The 20738-nt window shown below is 39.1% G+C and overlaps 1 protein-coding gene across 1 annotated transcript; it reads left to right on the forward strand.

Moving 5' to 3' along the window:
• The first annotated feature begins 2551 nt into the window (after positions 1-2551).
• On the forward strand, positions 2552-17443 carry septin5b (septin 5b). Its single transcript, XM_075455716.1, has 12 exons — positions 2552-2758; positions 2926-2936; positions 7448-7538; positions 9394-9480; positions 9570-9693; positions 11569-11703; positions 11781-11898; positions 12910-13011; positions 13146-13242; positions 13321-13456; positions 13665-13767; positions 15646-17443. The coding sequence occupies exons 1-12, from the start codon at positions 2713-2715 to the stop codon at positions 15706-15708; spliced, it is 1113 nt and encodes a 370-aa protein (XP_075311831.1). The 5' UTR covers positions 2552-2712; the 3' UTR covers positions 15709-17443.
• Positions 17444-20738: the final 3295 nt, after the last annotated feature.

Consider the following 20738-nt stretch of genomic DNA (forward strand, 5'->3'; position numbering starts at 1 on the left):
CTGCAGGTACAGGGCTCTCAGTGGGTTTTTAGCTGTTTTCTAGGTCCCTGCTTCAGATTCTCTCTGCAGAATCCTTACAGGTCTGAAAGCAGCCTGTGAGGCCACTAACGGTCCACGTCTATACATCCAGCCACACAATACTTCATTGTTGTCGGCCATTTTCCCTAAAACATTGCAGTTCCTGCCGGGACGTCTATATGCGGACGTGTGTGTGTGTCTGTGTGAGGCTTGAATAAATAAGAGCTGCCTTAATCTTTACATGGGTTGACAATGGATGACAATGAAATATTTGTTCACATCAGGAAAGATCCTCTCCAAACATCTATTAAATGTTACTGCTGAAAGGAGGTCATCAGGATGTGACCTTTGAGTTTCTGAGTAAAAGGTTTCTGGTTTCTGATCAAATCAGTTAAAAAAGAACAGCTCAAACACTCGCTGAGCAGAAGCTCTTCTTCTGTGGTCGTATTAAAGCTGCACTCTTCTTCTGTGGTCGTAGTAAAACTTATTCAGAAGTTTGCTGATGTTGTATTTGGTCATTTTGTTCCTTTCGGGTGATTTTTACATGTATCTGTGGCCCCTTTATGATGGTTTTAATGTTTGCTTTGTGGTCATTCTGCAGGAATTGATGTCTAAAATTCATTTAAAAAGGGCATCAATTGGCCCTGTGTCATCAGGAGACATGGATATGTACAGCTGCGTGTCATCCGCATAGCTGTGGAAATTGATACCATGCCTCCTGATGACATTTCTGAGTGGGAGCATGTACAAATTAAAAAGTACAGGGCCTAAAATTGAGCCTTGGGGCACACCACTTTAATTTCATGGATCCCTGAGGAGCATGTGTCCAAACTTATGAGGAATTTTCTATCTGTGAAATAGAAACTAAACCATTAAACAGCATTGATCAGTTAATCAGAGCATTGATCAGCAGCTCCTGGCTGCTACTGACCCTCTGAAAAAGTAAATGTTTATTTGATTTATTTATTTCAGGATGTGTTAGGAGCTATTTGTAAAGTTATTTTTTTGTTTTTTTGGTTCTGGTTGTAAATTGAATTAGCTAATTATGAGTAACTTTATTTGATTAATTTCAGTGCTTTATTTAGATTAGATTTTTTGCTAATAATCTTTGTTAGTTATTTGTTTAGAATATTTTTGGTAATTGGGTCACACTGGGCACCTGGAGTCCCAGCATGCAACTGGGTGGGCCAATGGTCTTTTACCAGGGAAAAAAACCCACTTTTTCTCCCTGGCTTTTAATCATATTTAAGTAGACTCTTGGCTGATAACCTTGATTTGTTTCTTTATTTTATTTATTTTAATGCATTTTATTTGAACTTATTTTATTCTATTTTATTGCACTGTGTTTTAGTATCTATTGATTTTAATTGCTTGGAACGGTAGCATTATCTGAGTCACTTTTATCTTTAATGCAGCTTTTATCCAGTACAGCACTTTGGTCAACCTGGGTTGTTTTTTAAATGTGCTCTATAAATAAAGTTTGAGTTGAGTTGAGGGAAAAGGAGAGAGCAGCAGGTTTTCTTTGTTCTTTTGTTTGTTTTATTATTTTGAAAGAAATCATCAGAAAACGCAAAAATTCATCTTGGACATTCATCTTCTTTTGCCTGCGTTAAACCACATCCCCCATGATGCATCAGTGGTCTTTTGATTCTGTTTGGTTTAAGTTTAATTAGTTTTTTATGGACAAATGGCCACTACACACTTGTTTAAGTTAATTTATTTATTTTTTCAAATATCTCAATTGGGTTTTATTACTTTACAGAACACTTGAACTGTGACTACAACACATGTCACAGAACCAGTATCACTCACACACACATACGCACGCACACACATACCTAAACTTTCACAATTCTAACATCAGTAACTCAAAGTACAAAATTCTTAACTGAAATACAGATTTACATTTCACTGTAATAACGATCTCCCTTCAAACAAATAAGTAAATAAACAAACATAAATAAATATATACATTACATTCCAGATTCTATAATGCTCATGTATGGTTCCCAAAGATGAACAAACTCTTTCAGTTTTCCCTTATAAGCAACATATGTTAGTCTTTCTTGACCAATGCACTCTGAAAGTTCTTTTATCCACCGTTTCATGGAAGGAGCCTCTTCACTGGAAGAATAAGTCCAGTAGTTTAGTCTGTTTCTTTGTTAAGTTGATCTGATATAAATGCCATTCCACTGTTCTTTGTGTCTCTGCGGAGCTGCACTGCCACCATCCGGAGGGTCACGTGCACAGCACGCGCTTTCTCCACACAATAATAAAATGTTCCCCAGCAGCGGTGTCGGCCTGCACGCGGGACATCACCACACATTTACAGATGTGCCGGATTCTGTTCATTCCTTCATCTGTTGATTCTGGTCCATCTGCGCGCGTGCAGAGCTCCCTCGCGCAGCATCTTCTCCCTCGCGCTGCATCTTCTCCCTCGCGCAGCATCTTCTCCCTCGCGCTGCATCCTCTCCCTCGCGCTGCATCTTCTCCCTCGCGCAGCATCCTCTCCCTCGCGCAGCATCTTCTCCCTCGCGCAGCATCTTCTCCCTCGCGCAGCATCCTCTCGCTCGCGCTGCATCCTCTCCCTCGCGCTGCATCCTCTCCCTCGCGCTGCTGTGACGGACACAGCATCCCAGTCAGACCCGCCCCGTCCCTTCAGCCTGGACTCTGCCTCCTCCAGCTCTGTCCAAGATGACGTCCGCCAGCAGCAGGTACCGAAGCCGCGCGCTCCGCTCAGGTAAGCTCCCGCGCGCCGCAGCTGGATGCTAAATGAAGCTTTGGTCAGTGAGCGTGCACGCACGCGCATCATGTTTTTCTTCTTGTGATATTTCCCTCCGGTTCTCCTGGAAATCTCTCCGCTCTCCGCCCCTGGCGTCCCCTGGAATCCGGCTTCATGATGCTCAGAGGATGCGGAGGTAAGACGCCGCGTGACGCGTGCGCGAGCCCAGCCTTTGTGTTGGTGGCCGCTGATCAGTGATCTGCTAAATGATAAGGACCACATCACATCTGTGCTGCTTTACAGCAGCAGGAGTGGAATATCCCTGCTCACATTTAACTGAACATCACATCTGTGAACATCTGTCTGCTGCCACAGGAAAGGACTGACGGTGTCTGATGAGTCTTTATTTAAACTAATAACCATCCCAGCTGCTCAATGCTTATTCAGCATAAACTACACCAGCTATCAGTCCATCAGTCTGAGTTTAATCCAGTTTCAGGCCCCAGAATCCGCATCACAAAAGTTCCTGCATTTTAAAACTAGCTAAAAACACTGAGTTTAAAGCACAGAGTTAATGCTGGAAGAATGCATAAACTTTATCGTTTTAATCCTCATGATTTAGGTGTTTTAAATCATAATCATGTGAATAATCAGTCAAAGTGTAGTTCAGAAATCGAGCTAAAAAAAACTAAACAACAGTGACGGTTAGCTTCTGTAACACAGATGCACGGATGGATTTATCCCTGAACTGCAGTGTTTTATCAGCACTTTAACCACAAAAAGACATAAATCAAAATTAGAAATCACAATACAAAGATACTACGAGGAAGAAACCACGATTACTCTGATATTATTATTATTAAACGCATGCTTATGTTTTTATGTTGGAACATGCTCCTGGTTTATTAAACAAATCATTTCTACTGTATCAGCTTCTTCTTCTTCTTTAAGAAGGAAGCGACCCAGTTTTATCACAAACATAATGATCTCACAGCAGGTCTCATCACACCAGCAGCAGAATCATCATGTTGCCTTTTCAGCCCACAGACACTCCGCACCAGGAGCTGATCATTCGTAAATCTTCCCCCAAATTAGGTCATTTTGTGTCGGATCAAAGATAAAAGATGTCTAAATAGTTGATGAAATGGTAAAATATCAGAGAGCATATAGTCTGCCCTCACAGCAGTGGCTCCCTGTTCTTTATTTTCACATTTAATTTCCTAAAATCCTATTTTTTGGCTTCCATCTGAAGCTTGGAGGCTGACTCAGAGCAGCTGACACCCAACCAGCAGCCTGGATCTGTGTGTGTGTTTCTGGGATCTGTGTGTGGGCGGGATGGGCAAAAGCATCCGGGAACAAAACGCCATCATGGAGGCAGTGCAGCAACACACCGGCTCACAGAAAGAGACTCCTCAGCAGCCACCTTTGATTTGGTTTCAAAAGTTTGCTGTGATCAGACGGTTCAAACCATCCATCTCCTCCATCTTTTGAGCTTCTTATCCTCCTCTTCTTTTTTTTAATTTTGTTTTACTGACATTCAGAAACAAACATTCCCATCCGGTACGTTTGCATACATCTTGTATCTCTTGTCTGTCCTAAATGCCAAAGTGGTATTTTAGTTTTATGTCTAAACGATGTAAAAGAGAACCAAACAAGAACAAAAAACACAAGAATATTTACAAAGTGTTACATATTTACAAAGTGTTGCATATTTACAAAGTGTTGCATATTTACAAAGTGTTACATATTTACAAAGTGTTGCATATTTACAAAGTGTTACATATTTACAAAGTGTTACATATTTACAAAGTGTTGCATATTTACAAAGTGTTACATATTTACAAAGTGTTGCATGTTTACAAAGTGTTACATATTTACAAAGTGTTGCATATTTACAAAGTGTTGTATATTTACAAAGTGTTACATATTTACAAAGTGTTATATATTTACAAAGTGTTACATATTTACAAAGTGTTACATATTTACAAAGTGTTGCATATTTACAAAGTGTTGCATATTTACAAAGTGTTACATATTTACAAAGTGTTATATATTTACAAAGTGTTACATATTTACAAAGTGTTACATATTTACAAAGTGTTACATATTTACAAAGTGTTACATATTTACAAAGTGTTGCATATTTACAAAGTGTTACATATTTACAAAGTGTTGCATGTTTACAAAGTGTTACATATTTACAAAGTGTTACATATTTACAAAGTGTTGCATATTTACAAAGTGTTGCATATTTACAAAGTGTTACATATTTACAAAGTGTTATATATTTACAAAGTGTTACATATTTACAAAGTGTTACATATTTACAAAGTGTTACATATTTACAAAGTGTTATATATTTACAAAGTGTTGCATGTTTACAAAGTGTTGCATGTTTACAAAGTGTTACATATTTACAAAGTGTTGCATGTTTACAAAGTGTTACATATTTACAAAGTGTTGCATATTTACAAAGTGTTGTATATTTACAAAGTGTTGTATATTTACAAAGTGTTACATATTTACAAAGTGTTATATATTTACAAAGTGTTACATATTTACAAAGTGTTACATATTTACAAAGTGTTGCATATTTACAAAGTGTTGCATATTTACAAAGTGTTACATATTTACAAAGTGTTACATATTTACAAAGTGTTACATATTTACAAAGTGTTACATATTTACAAAGTGTTGCATGTTTACAAAGTGTTACATATTTACAAAGTGTTACATATTTACAAAGTGTTACATATTTACAAAGTGTTGCATATTTACAAAGTGTTACATATTTACAAAGTGTTGCATGTTTACAAAGTGTTACATATTTACAAAGTGTTACATATTTACAAAGTGTTGCATATTTACAAAGTGTTGCATATTTACAAAGTGTTACATATTTACAAAGTGTTATATATTTACAAAGTGTTACATATTTACAAAGTGTTACATATTTACAAAGTGTTACATATTTACAAAGTGTTATATATTTACAAAGTGTTGCATGTTTACAAAGTGTTGCATATTTACAAAGTGTTACATATTTACAATTTACAAAGTGTTACATATTTACAAAGTGTTGCATATTTACAAAGTGTTGCATATTTACAAAGTGTTAAATATTTACAAAGTGTTGCATATTTACAAAGTGTTACATATTTACAAAGTGTTACATATTTACAATTTACAAAGTGTTACATATTTACAAAGTGTTGCATATTTACAAAGTGTTACATATTTACAATTTACAAAGTGTTACATATTTACAAAGTGTTACATATTTACAATTTACAAAGTGTTACAGATTTACAAAGTGTTGCATATTTACAAAGTGTTGCATATTTAATATTTACAAAGTGTTACATATTTACAAAGTGTTAAATATTTACAAAGTGTTACATATTTACAAAGTGTTAAATATTTACAAAGTGTTGTATATTTACAAAGTGTTACATATTTACAAAGTGTTAAATATTTACAAAGTGTTGTATATTTACAAAGTGTTACATATTTACAAAGTGTTGCATATTTACAAAGTGTTGCATATTTACAAAGTGTTACATATTTACAAAGTGTTGCATATTTACAAAGTGTTACATATTTACAAAGTGTTGTATATTTACAAAGTGTTAAATATTTACAAAGTGTTGCAAATTTACAAAGTGTTACATATTTACAAAGTGTTGCATATTTACAAAGTGTTGCATATTTACAAAGTGTTGTATATTTACAAAGTGTTGCATATTTACAAAGTGTTACACAGTTACTGATTTGTAACATAGTTACTGATTTGTAAAAATAAAACCAGGCCTATGGGGCATAGTTGACCCAGTTTTCCCAGTATGAGGCTGTGAGGGACCAAGCTTAATTAAGGACAAAGGTATTCAAAAAATGAGTAACAATTTCAATTTAATAGTTCCAAAAATGAATAAATCCAAAAAAGTAAAATATGAATAACAATTAAATCATACAAAAAAAACAAATTTGGGCCCAACTGAAATGAGGTCAACTAATTGAACAACTAACAACACAACCAAAAAGTGACCTCCAAACAAAGAACCAAAGGCTGCTTAAATAGGGACGGAGTAACCTAATGTGCCACATGAGGGAGCATAATAAAAGGGAAAAGTTACAAAATTAACTACAGCAAGATGTAAAACAAATAAAGCAAAACTAACTTTAACTTAGCACAAATAATAAGTGAATGTTAAAGTGACAAAATTAAAAAACTAAGGCCAAATTTAACAAATAAAGTCCCCCCCCCGTCTTTTAGAAAGAGTGGTATGTTCCAGGCTTCCTCCTCCAGCTGATCTCAATTTGCAGCAAAAGAACAAGTGTAAGTAAATCATTCAAAACATTATCTAAAATGCAAATATAGAATAAATACTAACACGATGTGGTGGTGGTAAGAGCATCCACCACAGAGGCAAATTTCTCCAGTTTAAGATGAACAAATGCTGTTATTCTCTCCATTTTATATAAATATCCTCCTCTCCTTCAGTATTTAAACACCCTCAGCCTAAATGCTCCCCACCCCCAGTGCACATGCAGGCCTTCCTCACTGTATTATGAATACTTTGAGGCCCTCAGGCTTCCATCTGAATGCGCTCCCACCCCAGTGCATCATGGGAAATGGCCTACTAACCGAGCCGCAGTGGCTCCTGCTGCACAACGTGTAAGAGGTTGTTGTTTGTGCATTGTTTGCAGGACAAAGAGTACGTTGGCTTTGCGACGCTGCCCAACCAGCTGCACAGGAAGTCTGTGAAGAAAGGCTTCGACTTCACGCTGATGGTGGCAGGTGAGGATCGCTGCTCTGCTGCTGGAAGGAAAGCAGGGGGGATATTTAACCTGAAACAGACTGATTACAGTGTCTAATGTATCGAAAAGTCAGTCTGCAAACGTGCCAAACTGCAGAAAATCCACACCCACCTTATAAAACGTTTTTTGTCATGCTGAAAAAACGAGCTCAGACATTAACCGAATTCCCAGGAACTGCTTTTAATCACTTTTCTGTGTTTTCATCGACACATTGGCCTGTAAAGTGGCTCCAGAATGTAAATCCCTCCATTTTTCAGGTGACAGGCATGTCATACATGTAAGTCCAACCATGCATGCTCACTCACTCCTTCGGTCAAATTATTATCGCGTTAACTCGCTAATTATTTAACGCCGATAAATATTTTATCGCGTATTAACACAGTTTTTTGAATTTTTTTTATTATTTTTGAATTTTTTTTTAATTGTTTTAATTATTTTTTGGGCTTTTGTGCCTTGGAAAGTTCAGAGAGACAGGAAGCAGGGGGCAGAGAGAGGGGGAACGACATGCAGCACAGGGCCATCCGATGCGGGACTTGAACAGGGACCACCCCTGTTTTATTATTTATTTTATTTTGTAAAAGTCTGTTGCTCACAGGCTTTTATTCTGTAAAAGTCTGTTGCTCACAGGCTTTTATTTTGTAAAAGTCTGTTGCTCACAGGCTTTTATTCTGTAAAAGTTTGTTGCTCACAGGCTTTTATTCTGTAAAGGTCTGCTGCTCACAGGCTTTTATTTTGTAAAAGTCTGTCGATCACAGGCTTTTATTTTGTAAAAGTCTGTCGCTCACAGGCTTTTATTTTGTAAAAGTCTTGCTCACAGGCTTTTATTTTGTAAAAGTCTGTTGCCCACAGGCTTTTATTCTGTAAAAGTCTGTCGCTCACAGGCTTTTATTTTGTAAAAGTCTGTCGCTCACAGGCTTTTATTTTGTAAAAGTCTGTTGCTCACAGGCTTTTATTTTGTAAAAGTCTGTTGCCCACAGGCTTTTATTCTGTAAAAGTCTGTCGCTCACAGGCTTTTATTTTGTAAAAGTCTGTCGCTCACAGGCTTTTATTTTGTAAAATTCTGTTGCTCACAGGCTTTTATTTTGTAAAAGTCTGTTGCCCACAGGCTTTTATTTTGTAAAATTCTGTTGCTCACAGGCTTTTATTTTGTAAAAGTCTGTTGCCCACAGGCTTTTATTTTGTAAAATTCTGTTGCTCACAGGCTTTTATTTTGTAAAAGTCTGTTGCCCACAGGCTTTTATTTTGTAAAAGTCTGTTGCTCACAGGCTTTTATTTTGTAAAAGTCTGTTGCTGTCTGCTGTGGAACAGGAAAAGAAAGTAATCGGCGGATCCACCAAACATGGAGAAGGGTACGGAACTTTTACTCGGCCATTTTCATTTTAAAGTTCTTCCAGACGGCGGAGTCGACAGAACCAAAGTCATCTGTAAACTCTGCCAAGTTGAATTGTCTTCTCAGCGTAGTAGTTCCAGTCTAAAATATCACTTAAAGGCAAAACACACAACTGATAGCAGCAAGTCATTCAAGGAAACAGACAGTGGAGCGAGGCTTCTACATAAAAACTACAGAAAGATGCTGATGTTAAAAGTGTGTTTGCACAACAAATGTTATGGCACTTTCATTCATATGGCAGCACATTTAAAATAAAGCTAAATGCTAAAAGCTATACGCTACTTTTGGATTCATTTTTGGATTCCGCGTACAAATGAGATTAATCGTGATTAATCAGGGAAATCATGTGATTAATTAGATTAAACATTTTAATCGTTGCCCAGCCCTGGATGTGCACGGTTCCTGCTCTGGATGCAGAATAACATGAGGCTGTTGTGTGTAACAGGGGAGTCTGGCCTGGGTAAATCCACGCTGGTGAACAGCCTCTTTCTCACCGATCTGTACAAAGAGAGGAAGTTGCTGAACGCAGAGGGTGAGGCACCGACCAATCACACGCCTCCAAACGCTCGATGGAAGCTCAGACTCTCTGAGGTTTCTAACCTGTCCTGTTCCCCCCCAAAGAGCGCATCAAACAGACGGTGGAGATCACCAAGCGCACCGTGGACATCGAGGAGAAGGGCGTGAAGCTGAAGCTGACCATCGTGGACATGCCGGGGTTCGGAGACGCCGTCAACAACAGCGAGTGGTGAGACGGGCCCCTGCTCAGCTTTAAAGGGACAACTGAAATGTGTTTGTTTGGAAGCTACGGGCCACAGAACACGCCTGATGTTTTATAAGGGGATGTTAGATAGATAAGTACTTTTAAAAGTGATATATTATGCCTTTTTTTTTAATTTGACACTATTTTCTGAGGTCTTACTGAGATGTATGAGACAGGCTTTGGTCTAAATATCTGTTGGTTTAAGCAAAGTGGCTCCCTGTCTGATCCCTGCTGAAACAGGACGAATGAATGAAGGTTTCTGTCTGTTGGCTGAGGACGCCGTCACGCTTCGCTGTGTTTACGGACGCTAGCTGCCATCAACAGCTGGACACCTGCTGTGTGATTTAATGCAGAAACACAGACATGATGAAGCTGCTCCTGCAGTCACACTAACAACCCTCCAGCCCTACATACAGATACAGATAGTTCCTCTGTGGATCCCACAGGGAAACAGGTTAGCATGTAGCTGTAAGCTAGCAGCAGATGCTAGCAAACAATGCTTTCTCATCAGCAGTGATGGACCAAGCCGGAGATGTACACAGCGTAACTCGTAGTAATGCATGTGTACCGTTAATTACTGCCTTTAAACACTTCAGCAGCAGCAGTGAGAAAATAAGTGAACCCCTGACCCAGATCATCAGCCCTCCACCACCGTGCTTGACAGCTGGTGTGAGGTGTTTGTGTTGATATGCTGCGTTTGGTTTCCTCCAAACGTGCTGCTGTGCATTCTGAGCAAACATCTCCACTTTGGTCTGCTCTGTCCAAAGGACATTGTTCCAGAAGTCTTGTGGTTTGTTCAGATGCAGCTTTGCAAACCTAAGCTGTGCTGCCATGTTCTTTTAGAGAGAAGCTTTCTCCTGCTGCCCTTCCACACAAGCCATACCTGTTCAGTCTGTTTCCAACTGTGCTGTCATGACCTTTAACCTTTAACATGCTAACTGAGGCCCGCAGAGTCTGAGATGCAGCTCTTGGGTTTCTGACCTTGGGGTGACCTTTAACCTTTAACATGCTAACTGAGGCCTGCAGAGTCTGAGATGCAGCTCTTGGGTTTCTGACCTTGGGGTGACCTTTGACCTTTAACACGCTAAAGGCCGGCGCACACCTTTACGATGTCATCGTTGCATCGTTTGTCGGGTGATCGGCATAACAATTTGATACGCTCGCACGTCCACCGCACACACTTGCGAACCTAAGATTTTTTTTGACCGAATGTTATCACATGACCGAAGTAGGAAGCCACAAATCACGTGACTTTTAAACTGAAAATGGCGATCGATCTTCCCCGGCTTGCAGTGCGCTATTCCCATTGGCTGTTTAAATAATCCTGCGCGATGACATCGGAACAGAGACCGCGCTCACATTCGATTGTATTCGGCACAAGGGAAATCCGTACGGAAATATCAAACATGTTTGATTTGATCCGATGAAACGACAAACGACAAAATCGTTTGTCGGCTGCAACCGCACACCTTTACGATTCCCATGCAAAGTCATCGGGCCGACAAAATCGTACACGAATCGTAAAGGTGTGCGCCGGCCTTAACTGAGGCCGGCAGAGTGGGTTAGAAAGGATCAGGGTTAGAAAAACATCACAGCTGGTGGTGACTCTTGCCCTGTGATGTACTTAGTAAGTTCTTCGTCCTGTTACTGTTTCTGCGTTTGGGTCCATGTTCCAGGAGACCACCATCTCCATGAGGTATAACCTCACAGGTAACATGACATCACTTCTGGGGTACTCCCCCAGTTTCCAGTCATTATTCTGAGCTAACCATCTTGTTTTCAGAGAGTTGTATGGTACTCTCAGCTGAGGGCTGACCCTTTCCTGGTTTATGCTGAAACATGTGTGCTTCTGTTTTGTAGCTGGAGGCCGGTCACAGACTATATCGACCAGCAGTTTGAACAGTATTTCAGAGACGAGAGCGGGCTGAACAGGAAGAACATCCAGGACAACAGGGTGCACTGCTGTCTGTACTTCATATCCCCGTTTGGACAAGGGTAACTCACATTTAGAAATGCTCATCTCTGCACATCTGAGTGCTGAATGACTCAGCGAGGCGCATGTCCTCCTGCAGGCTTCGTCCCATTGATGTGGAGTTCATGAAGGCCATGCAGGACAAAGTTAACGTGGTTCCTCTCATCGCTAAAGCTGACTGCCTCACTCCACTGGAGATAAAGAAGCTCAAAGAGCGGGTAAGATCTGAATATTTTGACTCGAATAAGAGAGAGAGCGCCTCCTCTGACTGCTGGTTGTTCTATAATGAAACAAGAAAAATCCTCATCCATACAGCAATGTGCGAGACCTGAGTTAGGAGCCTTTTTCCTGCCTGAATGGTTCATAGCTCAGAGTTAAGTGGCTTAACAAAGAGAAAACACATTCCTCTGAAGATGCTCAGGTACAAGGACTGGACTGAAGATGAGGGAAGAAGCAGAAAATGTCCAAAGAGAAACTCTGAGAGAGCTTCAGGAAGCTGCAGAACTGCTAATCAGGACACTTTAAAGGTTAGAAGGAGAGTCTGACTGCTTGGAGGAAACAGAGAAGTGAGGCCTGGGTCAGGACTTCTACACAGAACTGAAGATAACTTAGAGATCTACAGTACCAGTAACCCAAAGTAACGATCTACACGCTGTAGCGATGCACTAATCTCACGATACGATACATGATATTCAGCCAACGATACAATTCGATACGATTCGATACGATTCGATACGATTCGATACGATACGATTCGATACGATTCGATACGATTCGATACACTAATCTCACGATACGCTACACGATATTCAGCTAACGATATGATTCATACGATTCGATACACTAATCTCACGATGCGATACACGATATTCAGCTAACGATACGATACGATTCGATACACTAATCTCACGATACGATACACGGTATTCAGCTAACGATACGATACGATTCGATACGATTCGATACACTAATCTCACGATACGATACACGGTATTCAGCTAACGATACGATACGATTCGATACGATTCGATACTATTCGATTTGATTTGAGAAACCTTACATCCAGCAGCTGTGAATGCATCCTCAGTGGTGGTGGATGAATCATGCGCTGCTCCTCTTTAAAGCTGCACACAGTTACAGACCGGCTGTAACTTCCTGCTGAACCTCAGCAGGAAGCTGTGGGCGGCTTGATGCAGCGCTGCTGTGTTTCTGATGTGTTTCACCTCCAGGTGAGGGAAGAGATCGATAAGTACGGGATAAAAATATACCAGTTCCCCGACTGCGACTCGGATGAAGACGAGGAGTTCAAGCAGCAGGACAAAGAGCTGAAGGTTTACAACGTTAACACATTAACATTTACACTTTGACTGTCAGGACTTTTGTTCTCCTTTTTAAAGCTGTGTGTTTTAAAGGTTATTTAAGTGACATAAATGTGGGCGTACTGAGCCTGGTGTGTGTGCTGCAGGACAGCATCCCGTTCGCAGTGATTGGCGGCAACGCGGTGGTGGAGGTTCGGGGTCAGAGGGTGAGAGGGCGGCTCTACCCGTGGGGCGTTGTGGAGGGTAAGACTCTGAACTGGGTTTCTGAGGCTGTCCAGCTCTCATTTCCAGCCCTGATGTTTGATCTCTTCCCGCCTGCAGTGGAGAACTCGTCCCACTGCGACTTCGGGAAGCTGAGGAACATGCTGATCCGAACCCACATGCACGACCTGAAGGACATCACCAACGACTGCCACTACGAGAGCTACAGGGCTCAGTGCATCCAGACCATGACCAGGTGAGACGCAGCCTCCAAAAGTTACATAAAAGATGGTTAAATAGAACTGGAATCTGTAAGCTTTTGACTAAATGAATATGAACTCAGAACAGAGGAAAAGTTTTAAAGAACTGTGCAAAATGCTGATAAATGTCGATGCGTTTGAGGATAATCTGTGGAGAAACTCTGCTGCACCTGACACCGTGCTGTTCCCATGCTTCTGTTGCAGTAAGATGAATGCAGACAAGCGGGTGGAGAGTCCCGTCCCCATCCTGCCGCTGTCCACACCGGACGTGGAGACGGAGAAGCTCATCAAAATGAAGGATGAAGAGGTGAGCAGCTGTTGCATGATGCTGATGTGCACTGACGACCAGAATTTGTGTTCGTATGGAAGCTGCCAACATATCGATACAAAGATATATCGCGATATTTCGTCTTGCAAGACGTTATCGATAGACTGGCGCCAGATATCGAAATTTAAAAAAATAAACATACAGCCGCTCTAAATAGATTCTCTCACAAAACTCTGCCACAGTTTTGATTTACAGCGTCATTACATCAAGCCTCCACATGATGAGGGCATGAATGAGAGTGGGTGAAGTCGACTGCGCTAGAGAAGAAGAAGGAGAAAATGGAAAAAGAAAAGAAGGGAATGGCATGGCGCAAGGAGAGTTAGCAAACACAGAAAAACACGTGAAAGATGCTCCGTCAAATTTTAAATCTAAAGTCTGGGCCCACTTCGGCTTTTACAATACTGAGAATGGAACAACACTCGATAAAGACTTCGCAATCTGCAAGAAGTGTCTCGCAGAGGTCAAGTACACGGACAACACAACGAACATGCACAGCCACCTGGTCCGTCATCATTCCGATCTAGCCGTGGAGAGGACGGCTAACGACGCGTGCTTACAAAATATCAATAATCGCAGAATCGCTGTATCGTGATATTATCGCTACCATGAGCAAAATATTGTGATATTATTGTTATTGTGAGCAATTATCGTGATATTATGTCACTGTGAGCAAAATATCGTGATATTACTGTTACTGTGAGCAAAATATTGTGATATTATCGTTACCGTGAGCAAAATATTGTGATATTATCGTTATCATGAGCAAAGTATCATGATATTATCATTATCGAGAGCAAAATATCATGATAATATCGTATCGTGAGCAAAATATCATGATAATATCGTTATTTTGAGCAAAATAACATGATAATATCGTTACTGTGAGCAAAATATCATGACAATACCGTTATCGTGAGCAAAATATCATGATAATATCGTTATCGTGAGTAAAATATCATGACAATATCGTTATCTTGAGCAAAATTTCGTGATAATATCGTTACTGTGAGCAAAACATCATGATAATATCGTTATTTTGAGCAAAATAACATGATAATATCGTTGCTGTGAGCAAAACAACATGATAATATCGTATCGTGAGCAAAATATTGTGATAATATCGTTATCGTCAGCAATTTATCATGATATTAGTGTTACAATGAGCAAAATATCGTGATAATATCGTTATCGTGAGCAAAATATTGTGATAATATCGTTATCGTCAGCAATTTATCATGATATTAGCGTTACCATGAGCAAAATATCGTGATAATATCGCACCGTGAGCACAATATTGCGATAATATCGTTACTGTGAGCAAAATATCATGACAATACCGTTATCGTGAGCAAAATATCATGATAATATCGTTATCGTCAGCAATCTATCGTGATAGTAGCGTTATCATGAGCAAAATATTGGGATAATATCACACCGTGAGCAAAATATTGCGATAATATCGTTACTGTGAGCAAAATATCATGACAATACCGTTATCGTGAGCAAAATATCATGATAATATCGTTATCGTGAGTAAAATATCATGATATTATCGTTACTGTGAGCAAAATATCATGACAATACCGTTATCGTGAGCAAAATATCATGATAATATCGTTACTGTGAGCAAAACAACATGATAATATCGTACCGCGAGCAAAATATTGTGATAATATCGTTATCGTCAGCAATTTATCGTGATATTAGCGTTATCATGAGCAAAATATCGGGATAATATCGTATTGTGAGTAATATATTGTGATAATATTGTATCGTGAGGTACCTGGTGATACCCAGCCCCAGAAGCTGGGTGTCTCCCTGCTCTCCATCCTGTGATGATCTGTTTTTCCTCTGCAGCTGAGGAGGATGCAGCAGATGCTCCAGAAGATGCAGCAGCAGATGCACGAGCAGGACCTGTGAGCTGCCCTGCAGCAGCGATGAAAACACTCACAGCTGTGAGACGAGGGCCTCTCTGTTCACACCACTCTCACAGCACCGCCCACAAACAGACAGGAAACTGTCCAACCGCATGCTTTCTTTTTAACGCACTCATTAGCCGAGCGAGTCCTGTTACGCATCACAGCCACTGAGGCCACAGCGGAGTTCCAGCTGTGGTTTCTACCTGAAATGTGAAATAAGTCAGACTTTGGTCCGACTTTGTGGCGTCCGTGAATTTTAAGCACAGAATTTAGAACATCCTGAGAAATAAAAGCACTGAACTGAGTATTTAAGTAAAATGTCCAAAGTTTCCAGCCCCAAAATGAAGCTTTCTGAGGTCGGGTCTGAGAACCTGCAGGTCCAGCAGGGAATCCCAGACATCCCCTCCCCACCGACCTGAGATCTCAGATCAAAGGGATATATGCTTATTTTTTGTCCGATTAGATAGTTCTTCTTAGTAAGCAGTTTTTATGTCAGACTGTTTCACTTGTTTGAAGTGTTTCTGTCCTTAATTATCTAAATAAGATATTACAGCTTGTTACTGAGATGTTATGACCTGTTTTGAGTAAGTACATGCTTGAGGCTAGAATATCAACAGTTTCAAAGCTGATTTCAAGAAATATAAGGCCTAGTGCATACCACTATGTCAAGATAATGGCTCTAGCATTTACTTAATTCAAGAATATTTTTCAATATATTGAGAAAATAGGCCACGTGTATTTAATAAGAATCAAGAAAAATGTACTTGTTATTAGTTAAAATACACTCATTCTAAGGTATTTGTGGATTAATTGAGATTAGATATTTTTACTTGTTTTGAAAAATCTTGACAAGCCACATTTTCTTGTTCCATTGGCAGATAATTTTGCTATTTATTTTCTTGTTTTTAGCTGGCTTTTTCCAGTGCATCATCTACGATGGAGCCCGAAGCCGCACCACACTGGCAACCCTCCTTCTCTTGGTGGGGCCCAGAAACTCAGATCCCACATGCAGCCTGTTTTCAACATGTTCTAAATTCTGTGCTTCAGGTTCAGGAGGGCTAATGATCCTGAGCAGCACTGCAGCTTATGCACTGATTTAGTGAACTCCAGTACCTGCGGCATGGATTAAAAAGACTAAATGGTCCTTTTAAGGCAGAACTGTCATTAAAACACTGAAAATAGGGATGCGTTTCCATTTTGTACGTTTGTTTTTCATACATTTGGAGTAAAAATCTGCAGTGAAACCATGGAATCCTGGGCTGATGTCTCTGTTTCTGTGTCACTGCAGACGATCAGAAGGAAACTGAGACAAACCCAGCAGCCTGTAAACAGCTGGGGGATGAAACCAGATGTTTCTTCTTTCATTCAGACAAATATTTGCAGTTCATGACGTTGCTGCTCAGCCAGAGAATTGTTTTCACTCTCCACTCACTGGACGTTGGATGTAAATGAATATTATGGGCTGCTGCTTTGTTTTGGCCTTCAGCACAGTAGATGCTGCACAGTTTTATCTTGTTTGGTGATTATCTGGTGATTGGGAATGAAACGAAGCTTTTGAAATGTGTTCACACGACTTAAAAAGATGATATGAAATTCACCATAAGGCTTGATTTGGTTCTTTCTTGGTGTTATTTTGTATATGGAAACGTGAAAGACTCACAGCAACATATTTTCCCTGTAATTGTACTGTAAAACTACAATGTGTTGTTTTTTAAATAAATGTTGTGATGATAATATCTAAGATCCACACATTCATATTCATATCATCTTAACATCATCACAGATTAATGTTTTGGTGATAAACTGACAGTTCATTTACTTTTCTGATCTAATAATTCAGCTCCTTTTGTACCGGTGTATCAGACCGGTGAGTCAGCGGTGAGGAATCCAACTGAGGATGATGATGATCCGGGTACGTGGAAACCAAAGCACGGGAACGGTCGAGGAAGGTGTTATTTTAATCCCCAAAAGGGAAATTATTTCTTTGGATCATGAATAACATAAAAAACACACATGTAAGAATTAGGGCTGGGCGAGTTAACTCGTTAATTATATAACGCCGATAAATATTTTATCGCGCATTAAAGCAGGTTTCATTTATTTATTTATTTAAAAAAAATTTAATTAAAAAAATTAATTTTGGGGGGCTTTTGTGCCTTTAATGGATAGGAAAGTTCAGAGACAGGAAGCAGGGAGCAGAGAGAGGGGGAACAACATGCAGCACCCCTGTTTTATTATTGTAAAAGTCTGTTGCTCACAGGCTTTTATTTTGTAAAAGTCTGTTGCTCAAAGGCTTTTATTTTGTAAAAGTCTGTTGCTCACAGGCTTTTATTTTGTAAAAGTCTGTTGCTCACAGGCTTTTATTTTGTAAAAGTCTGTTGCTCAAAGGCTTTTATTTGGTAAAAGTCTGTTGCTCGCAGGCTTTTATTTTGTAAAAGTCTGTTGCTCACAGGCTTTTATTTTGTAAAAGTCTGTTGCTCAAAGGCTTTTATTTTGTAAAAGTCTGATGCTCACATGCTTTTATTTTGTAAAAGTCTGCTGCTCACAGGCTTTTATTTTGTAAAAGTCTGTTGCTCACAGGCTTTTATTTTGTAAAAGTCTGTTGCTCATATGCTTTTATTTTGTAAAAGTCTGTTGCTCACAGGCTTTTATTTTGTAAAAGTCTGTTGCTCACAGGCTTTTATTCTGTAAAAGTCTGTTGCTCACAGGCTTTTATTTTGTAAAAGTCTGTGGCTCACAGGCTTTTATTTTGTAAAAGTCTGTTGCTCACAGGCTTTTATTTTGTAAAAGTCTGAGCAACAGACTTTTATTTTGTAAAAGTCTGTTGCTCGCAGGCTTTTATTTTGTAAAAGTCTGAGCAACAGACTTTTATTTTGTAAAAGTCTGTTGCTCGCAGGCTTTTATTATTGAAAAAGTCTGCTGCTCACAAGCTTTTATTTTGTAAAAGTCTGCTGCTCACAGGCTTTTATTTTGTAAAAGTCTGTTGCTCACAGGCTTTTATTTTGTAAAAGTCTGTTGCTCGCAGGCTCTTATTATTGAAAAAGTCTGCTGCTCACAGGCTTTTATTTTGTAAAAGTCTGTTGCTCACATGCTTTTATTTTGTAAAAGTCTGTTGCTCAAAGGCTTTTATTTTGTAAAAGTCTGATGCTCACATGCTTTTATTTTGTAAAAGTCTGCTGCTCACAGGCTTTTATTTTGTAAAAGTCTGTTGCTCACAGGCTTTTATTTTGTAAAAGTCTGTTGCTCACATGCTTTTATTTTGTAAAAGTCTGTTGCTCACAGGCTTTTATTTTGTAAAAGTCTGTTGCTCACAGGCTTTTATTCTGTAAAAGTCTTTTGCTCACAGGCTTTTATTTTGTAAAAGTCTGTGGCTCACAGGCTTTTATTTTGTAAAAGTCTGTTGCTCACAGGCTTTTATTTTGTAAAAGTCTGTTGCTCACAGGCTTTTATTTTGTAAAAGTCTGTTGCTCGCAGGCTTTTATTCTGTAAAAGTCTGCTGCTCACAGGCTTTTATTTTGTAAAAGTCTGCTGCTCACAGGCTTTTATTTTGTAAAAGTCTGTTGCTCACAGGCTTTTATTTTGTAAAAGTCTGTGGCTCACAGGCTTTTATTTTGTAAAAGTCTGTTGCTCACAGGCTTTTATTTTGTAAAAGTCTGAGCAACAGACTTTTATTTTGTAAAAGTCTGTTGCTCGCAGGCTTTTATTTTGTAAAAGTCTGAGCAACAGACTTTTATTTTGTAAAAGTCTGTTGCTCGCAGGCTTTTATTATTGAAATAGTCTGCTGCTCACAAGCTTTTATTTTGTAAAAGTCTGCTGCTCACAGGCTTTTATTTTGTAAAAGTCTGTTGCTCACAGGCTTTTATTTTGTAAAAGTCTGTTGCTCGCAGGCTCTTATTATTGAAAAAGTCTGCTGCTCACAGGCTTTTATTTTGTAAAAGTCTGTTGCTCACATGCTTTTATTTTGTAAGTCTGTTGCTCAAAGGCTTTTATTTTGTAAAAGTCTGATGCTCACATGCTTTTATTTTGTAAAAGTCTGCTGCTCACAGGCTTTTATTTTGTAAAAGTCTGTTGCTCACAGGCTTTTATTTTGTAAAAGTCTGTTGCTCACATGCTTTTATTTTGTAAAAGTCTGTTGCTCACAGGCTTTTATTTTGTAAAAGTCTGTTGCTCACAGGCTTTTATTCTGTAAAAGTCTTTTGCTCACAGGCTTTTATTTTGTAAAAGTCTGTGGCTCACAGGCTTTTATTTTGTAAAAGTCTGTTGCTCACAGGCTTTTATTTTGTAAAAGTCTGTTGCTCACAGGCTTTTATTTTGTAAAAGTCTGTTGCTCGCAGGCTTTTATTCTGTAAAAGTCTGCTGCTCACAGGCTTTTATTTTGTAAAAGTCTGCTGCTCACAGGCTTTTATTTTGTAAAAGACTGTTGCTCACAGGCTTTTATTTTGTAAAAGTCTGTTGCTCACATGCTTTTATTTTGTAAAAGTCTGTTGCTCACAGGCTTTTATTTTGTAAATGTCTGTTGCTCACAGGCTTTTATTCTGTAAAAGTCTGTTGCTCACAGGCTTTTATTTTGTAAAAGTCTGTGGCTCACAGGCTTTTATTTTGTAAAAGTCTGTTGCTCACAGGCTTTTATTTTGTAAAAGTCTGTTGCTCACAGGCTTTTATTTTGTAAAAGTCTGTTGCTCATATGCTTTTATTTTGTAAAAGTCTGTTGCTCACAGGCTTTTATTTTGTAAAAGTCTGTTGCTCACAGGCTTTTATTCTGTAAAAGTCTGTTGCTCACAGGCTTTTATTTTGTAAAAGTCTGTGGCTCACAGGCTTTTATTTTGTAAAAGTCTGTTGCTCACAGGCTTTTATTTTGTAAAAGTCTGAGCAACAGACTTTTATTTTGTAAAAGTCTGTTGCTCGCAGGCTTTTATTTTGTAAAAGTCTGAGCAACAGACTTTTATTTTGTAAAAGTCTGTTGCTCGCAGGCTTTTATTATTGAAAAAGTCTGCTGTTCACAAGCTTTTATTTTGTAAAAGTCTGCTGCTC

This window comes from Odontesthes bonariensis, chromosome 22, assembly GCF_027942865.1.
Source record: "Odontesthes bonariensis isolate fOdoBon6 chromosome 22, fOdoBon6.hap1, whole genome shotgun sequence".
NCBI classification, from domain to species: Eukaryota; Metazoa; Chordata; class Actinopteri; order Atheriniformes; family Atherinopsidae; genus Odontesthes; species Odontesthes bonariensis.